This window comes from Carassius carassius, chromosome 32, assembly GCF_963082965.1.
Source record: "Carassius carassius chromosome 32, fCarCar2.1, whole genome shotgun sequence".
NCBI lineage: Eukaryota > Metazoa > Chordata > Actinopteri > Cypriniformes > Cyprinidae > Carassius > Carassius carassius.
The window spans coordinates 5,436,305-5,443,881 of record NC_081786.1 but is presented as its reverse complement, the minus strand read 5'-3'; the positions used below and the strand labels follow the sequence as shown (position 1 = coordinate 5,443,881).

The following is a 7,577-nucleotide window of genomic DNA, read 5'->3' as shown; positions in this document are numbered from 1 at the left end:
CACAAGACAATGAATAGGTATACTAAGACAAAAAACTGAAATGCACCCACCGGGTGCACTTGTTAATAACTAGCCTTTTGTTTTGGAGCTTTGATGCAGCAATCATATTATCAAGGTGCAAACAGGAAGTAAACTGCTCTCTGGTCATGTGATTTAATCGAGATTCTGAAATATTTTCCATATTTGCAGAAAAAATGCACCAAAACACCAGTCAGTAACATTTTTAGAGCTTTCTAAATGAAAACCTTTGTGGTTACGATTGTGACCGATGGGGTTAAATATGCCATTTTCAAAATGAACCTTAAAAGAAAATTTAATTATGTCATGACATACTGCATACAGTTTCAGACTATAAAAGTAGGCCATATACACTAAGCAACTACATTTCAGTTACATAATATTAGACACAGAATACAGTTTGATATATTCTTCATTCAGTTAGAAACAAACCAGAACAACATTCTGCAATCTTTCAAATAGGCCTAACTCAGATTCATTGGTCTTTAAAACATTTCTCTCATTTCTTGTATTATTTAAACTTTTCTGCTACAGTATTCACAAATATAACAACTCATGACAATTTTACAAAAACTGGTTCTTTCTTTTACTCGAACTATATTTCTCTCAACTCTGGGTGTGCTTTTAAGTATGTTTTTAGAGATGTCTGTCATCTGTGAGAATTAGCATTTCTGGAAGTGAAAAAAAAAAAAAAAAAACATTTTCAAACAGAACGTGATCAAATGGAGGGATTTCAAGAGCGTTTGCTCCACACTTGTAGTGCAAATTCTCAGCCATTTGAGTGCATGCGAACAACCCCATCCCAGTGTAGCATGCACAAGCGAGGACACTAAACCAAAAAACAGTAACACTCTAAGGAAAGCTTCAAATAGCAGCAAGACTTCTCTATGCTCAAGCAAGTAAATTAATATTCTGATGTTAAAGTAAGCTGGTTGAGCCCTGTTTAATCTCTCACTTAAAGGACGGAGAACTGAATGCCATGTTTGTTGAGGCGGTCGATGAGGGTGGTCTTGGCAAACGTCGCTCCTGGAGTGTAAACACCGCCGCTGTGGAGAATCACCCATAATATACATTCAGAATTTGCCACTTAAAGAGACAGATCACCCAAAAATTTAAATTCTGTCATCACTCAAACTGTTCCGAACCTGTATATGTTTCTTTTGTATGCTGAACGCAAAAGAACAATGTTGGTAACCATACAGTTGCTGGCCACAATTGACTTCCATAGTATTTTATTCTACACTATGGAAGTCAATGGGGGCCGGCAACTGTTAATTTATCAACATTCTTCAAAGTATCTTTGAATTTGTTAGCAACAGAAGAAATTGCTCCAGGTTTTAACAGCTTGAGGGTGAGAATTTTCAGCTTTGGGTGAACTAACAATACAAACCGTTTATTTGGGTTTAGTTTTGACCTCATATATGGCTGGACTCACGTGTTTGGAAGAGAATCGGATTCTTTTAACATGGTAAGAGCTGCCTGAACCATAGCGATTGGTGTGGCGACATATCCTACCTCTGGAAAACACACACAAAAATAATCAATATGAGAAAAATACGCACTGATGTAGCTCCATTAATATGAGGCAGATCTGAATATGTTACCTGGTCCTTTGACTAGTGTGCGGATCTTGCCATTGGGTTTACCCTCACTAGGGTCTGAACCTTCAGTGTAACCCTCTCCAAGAATGATGAAATGGAAAGAGGAGCCCTCCATCTGCAGATACCACAATTAAATAAAAAATTCTAAAAAATAGAGCTGATAGCCTAGATCAGGGGTGCCAAACCCTGCTCCTGGCGATCGACTGTCCTGCAAAGTTTGGCTCCACCCTAATCAAACACACCTGCCTTTATTTCATTAAGTGAGCCTGAAGACCTTAATGAGTTGCTTCAGGTGTGTTTGATTAGGATTGGAGCTAAACTTTGCAGGACAGTCGATCGCCAGGAGCAGGGTTGGGCACCCCTGGCCTAGATGATGATAATGTGAGTATAATACCTGTTTTCTAGTTGGACCTGCTTTGGAGAAGAAGCCGAATGAGAAAAACTCTGGAAACTGCAGACAAAGTATATATTTGATTACACAAGATCCATTAATTAAAATGTAGGCATCACATTAAATTCACTGATTTTTGCATTGAATATAACGTAGCTTTCACAACACGATAGAGTATGTTTTACCTTAATGAGGAGATTTCTGCCAAAGCTGAACTTAACAAGGAAAAAGAACATCAATCCAGCGAAGACAAGTTTGAAAACGTTGGAAATACCGCCGATGCCAACATACGCCCCATACTGAACCTGAATGAAACATACACAGAGTGTCAGTACATGTAAAATATATCAAAATATTTATGGCAATGTAGTAATTTTGTTTAGACTTCAATCAAGGTAGATGCCTATATATCTATCTATCTATATCTATATATAGATAGAAAACCTCGGACGTTTACTGTTTCAGTCCAGTTTCACTGATTCAGTGTTAAGTTAAACTGTGACACTCCCATTTGTACAGTTCCCTTTGCCACCTTTTTATTTTTTTAATTCTTAATGAAAATTATAAGTATGCAGGGTTGTTCATTGATACTGAACTAGCTTTTTTTAATGTGCTTTTGTAAAATATTTTTTGTTTGTTTTAATTTTGCTTTGTTTTAGTCATTTTAGCACTAATATAATATTTATTTTATTTTTATATTTACACACACACACACACACATACATATATATATATATATATATATATATATATATATATATATATATATATATATATATATATATATATACAGCATTATTCCATTTAAAAGATTGAATGACTTACCGGAGACTCCTTGAGTTCTTCAGTTAGGTAACGCTGGGTCCTTTTCACCACTGATGGGTCGGTACCCATGAAGGGAATTGCATATTGCTGCAACTCGTTACTATAAAACAGTGTGCCCCTGTAGATAGAAATTCATGTGATATTCATGAGCACCATAACATTACAGAATATTACTTGTTTGACTATATTTTTATTTTTAAAATGCAAACTTGGTAAGCATGAGAGACTTCCTTCAAAACATTAAAAATTCTTACCCCTCACAAAAAGGTCAAAATTGACCCCAAAGAGTGGAAAACGGTTATTCAAAAGCATTATAAATGGACTTCTTGAAATACTGCGGACGATATACAAATTCTAATGGTTGTCATACATACCTCCTTTTAATTTTAGGCCCCACTACAGGGAGAGGCTTGTGACCGAACTTCTTCCTGAGGCTCCGCAACTTGTTGCTGTCGGCTAAGCCGTAGATGGCCGACTGCCAGGTGCCATCATGGATGCAGCCTCCCTACGAACACACACCAGAATCTGGGTCAGTCACTTAAACACAAAGGCCTTTTAAAAACACAGACTATTTCAGTGTTCAGAGCTTTTGTTCTTAGGCTTGTTTACGTTTAAAACTTAAGAACACTGACCTCTGGCCCTGTACATGCAGTCAAAAAGCTCTCAACGGATGTTAGTGTCCCTGGTAATGGAAACAAAACATGAAATGTTTTAATATGTAAATGTACATAATTAAGGACATTATATAGCATGACAAACATACCTTTAAACTGGTCCCTGGTATAAATGACACCCATGTCTGCAGGAATGGAGTCAAAACCACAGCTTCCCACAATGTAGACGCCCTTTTCAGCAGCCTGGTCATGATAGTTCAGCTGCATACTTTCCAGGAACTACAGCAAACAGATCAATGCCAATTTATTGTTTTATTGTTATTTTGATCATGATAATAGAACAATGTGTCAGGAAAAGCACCTGTGGTTCTCCAGAGATATCAATGCAGTGTGCTCCGTTCTCCACACATGACTTGACAACAGGTTCCCCAAAAAATCTGTACTGTAGAAAAATATCAAAGATCTGAATTAGTAATATAATGACACTACTTCTTCAGCAGCAATTTAGCATATTAGAATGGTTTCTGAAATTTTTGATCAAGTTAATGCAGCCTTGCTTAGTATAAAACCCGCCTTACTGACCACAAACTTTTAAATGGTAGCGTAAATGAAAATGTATACAATATTCTATACAAAACGTCAACTTGTCAAGTTATTTAACAAATATAAAAATAAATAAATGATCTAAAGCTGTAGTCACACTAGACTTCAAGCATCTGAAATTGCATGAGCTTGCGTTTCCGGGCTCCAGCATTTGCATGCGTATGAATGGAATTCAATGGAATGAAAAGTTTATTGTGACCGACCCTTAATACAAGATCATCTGATGCTCAATGTACAAATGTGATTATCTTGTTTGAAGGACGGTATTGCATAACCACATAAAGTCACATACAGTTATCAACCTGATGTAGCAAGCTGGGTAAACATCAGAGCGTTATATTGCAAAAAGTCATTAATCAATAGCTTGAGGTTTTATGACATTTATGATTTATAATACAGCTCATATACAAGGGATTCCTTGTTCTACAGTCTTGTGTACTTACAGGGCCCACACAGCTGAGCACAATAACAGCCTGTTTGCACATCGCAGCCAGGGAATCCAGATCGCTGACATCTGCGATGAGAATATCCACCTCGGACTTCAGCTCCGGCTTACCTGAGAACAAACATTTTACAATATTATTTATGCAAACTCTGCAGAGTTAACTTATGTGTCATATTTAATGCAAACTGGTGAGACTGTAAGTTATTCAAGATTATGATTTACTGCAAAAATGCAAAACTGTCTAGGCCAAACTCCATGTCATAAATAATTCAGTTTGTCCACTAAGATCAGATAACCTTCACTAAAAGGAATCCTAAACGGTCCTATCTTTATTCAGTGACCCGTCTGGCTAAATGAATTCTTATTGAAATCTAAATATAACTCTGAGCAAATGTTCTGCTTGAGCCCATCCATTCAAAGCTACATGATTAAAGGCATTAAATATGTCACTGGAATATAATTTTCCATCAGCTGTTGAGGATGAATTAAACCGTCTCTGAAGACCACCATGACCAAAGAGCCTATTGTTTAAAAAATGCTAAACAATGCATGGTCCCACACAAAGGCATTTATTAGGAGAACAGTATCAAGCATTAAAGAAAAACAGTTCACTGCTGATTGCCACGATGTGGGTCAAAGTCAAGTCAAATCCAATATAGTTGGGTCAGTGCAACCTTTCTAACACGAAGTCATTGCCAAGTTTGCTGCTCCTACACTCTATGATGCTTCCTTTTGTACTTCTGCTAAAAAGCACAACAAAATTGAAACGCAGATGTTTTCGACAACTCATTCTGCTCAGCTATCCTGGAAATTAGCTTATATAAATATGTGACATCTGCTGAGCATTAGGTCAAATCAGAAATAAGGTTATACAATGCAATTTAACTTAGAATATTGCTTAAAATGATTTTTATTACATGATGTCCTTTTGTCATTTTAAATAATTTTAAATATTACTATTGGTTTAATTTTTATTTCAGTTGTCAATACAGTTAGTAATTTACGGTAGTCATTTGTGTGTGAAATGGATTTGTTATTCATTCAAGGCAACATTTCTCTTTTTCATTTAGTTTTTTAAGTCTTTAATCAAATATTTCTATTTTCTATTTTATTTCCATATTAAACTAACTCTAAAAGTTTTACTCAACAATAATAACCTTGTCATCGTCATACATGCAAAATGAATACCATTCACAGACATCAATGCATGCACTCATATCAACTCAGTAACAGTTCAAATGTTTTTTTTGTCTTTAGTCTTGCAACATCTATTGCATTACAAAAATACCATTGTCATCAAACGCTTTGTCTAAAATACCAGTTACAGCAATTAACCAATGAAGCAAACAAGCCAAGAACATTTCTGTAACACTTTTTATGAATTTACAAAGCTAATAAATAACTGTACTATGGTATTTTTCCAGAAACTATGGTATTTTTGGAGCGCGAGTTATACCAGTTCACTAAATTCAAATGTAGACGTTTAAAGCAACTCTAGAATAACTGAAGGAGGCATCACGCACTTAGAGATCCGGCGGCCTGCTCCAAAACTTTCTCCAGCTTGGTTCTGTTCCTGCCGGCTACGGCCCATTTCAGACTCCCCTCGGGACCCTCGGACGCGGTACGGGCCACCTCCTCCACCACGAACTGCCCCGTGAAACCAGAAGCGCCGAAGATGATGATGTGGTAGGGCCTGCTGGATGAGGTACTGAACGACGCCATAGCGCTGCCGAGCTGCTGATCGTCTGGACTGATGCTGGAAGAGACAGACTGCGATCAGCGCGCGACGAACAGCTGACACACTGACTGAGACTCGCGCCACTTCCGCTAACGCCTACAAGTCGAGGTTCTTTCAAGAGCGTCATCGATGTGCAGGCCTTGTGGTCGGAACGGGTTTGGGGGGGTGGGGGGGGGGGGTAACAATTATTTGGATTACAGTAGGATATGATTTATGTTGTTTGCATTGTTATAATTGGAATTTGAAATTAATCTAACACAAAAGTGTACACACAGCATAATACACACACACACACACAAACACAATATTTTTATTGTTAATGTTAGATAAATTACATAATTGTATGAAGCGTTAATTTGCACAAACAGATAACTCCGTTTTAATCGTTTACATTTTTATTTTATTTATTTTTTATCCTGCATTCCAATTAATATCAATCACACTGCTTGTTTTGATCAAATAATAATAACTGAAAACTAAATTAAAACAATAAAACGTGAATTATTAAAATTAATAAAAATGGGGTAATCTGCATTTGCAAATAAACTTTTCATATATGAATTATTATAACTTTCTTGGCAATAAAATATTTGTATTATCACAACAGTTGACTTATTTTCATTTGTGTATTTTTAAATATTTAATGTTGTTTACAATGTTATATTAATATATTCACTGTCATAATATGATAAATTACATAATTGTTATATTTTAATTGTTAGTACAGACTTTGGTATGCAGGTAGATAATTTAGTCAGCACATTCAAAACCCATTTTCTTCTGTAACGCAACATTTTGCCAGGATATTCAATATGTAAAATAGAAATTTAATAAAAAAAAATTTAATGGAATTTTCTTTATATATATATATATATATATATTAATACATAACAAAACATAGCTTCTGAACTTCATTCAAATAATACAGAAACTCCTCAATCTCAACAATAAGATTTATTCATGAGACATTTTAGGTCAAAAGAGATCTCATCTTTTGAAATTTCCCCCCGAGACAATAACTAAACAGATTTTAACCATACAATTAAGAAATACAACAACCATCACATGATATATACACAAAATCAAAAGGAAGCAAAGCAAATATAAGTTGCAAAGTCTCAAATTGTCTCTGTACAGGCAGTAAAAGACTGCATGCACCAGAACGTGTGATTCTAAAAGACCTGGCTTTGCATTAAATAAATACTGAAAACTCACACAATAAAGACATTCAACAGTCATCTGAACCAGCCAGACAACATGCAAATAAAAAACAATAAACTTGTACAGTTCTTGCCAAGTACGTTCATGCACTTGAGCAGAACACAGCAAACTGACATCTATG

General features: G+C 35.8%; 1 protein-coding gene across 1 annotated transcript; it reads right to left on the bottom strand.

The window, feature by feature from the left end:
* Positions 1-828: 828 nt before the first annotated feature.
* On the bottom strand, positions 829-6,325 carry LOC132112482 (saccharopine dehydrogenase-like oxidoreductase). Its single transcript, XM_059519970.1, has 12 exons — positions 6,021-6,325; positions 4,496-4,608; positions 3,811-3,891; positions 3,599-3,728; positions 3,468-3,517; positions 3,210-3,340; positions 2,836-2,953; positions 2,196-2,315; positions 2,014-2,070; positions 1,623-1,734; positions 1,454-1,535; positions 829-1,064 (listed from the first exon to the last, which is right to left on the bottom strand). The coding sequence occupies exons 1-12, from the start codon at positions 6,217-6,219 to the stop codon at positions 974-976; spliced, it is 1,284 nt and encodes a 427-aa protein (XP_059375953.1). The 5' UTR covers positions 6,220-6,325; the 3' UTR covers positions 829-973.
* Positions 6,326-7,577: the final 1,252 nt, after the last annotated feature.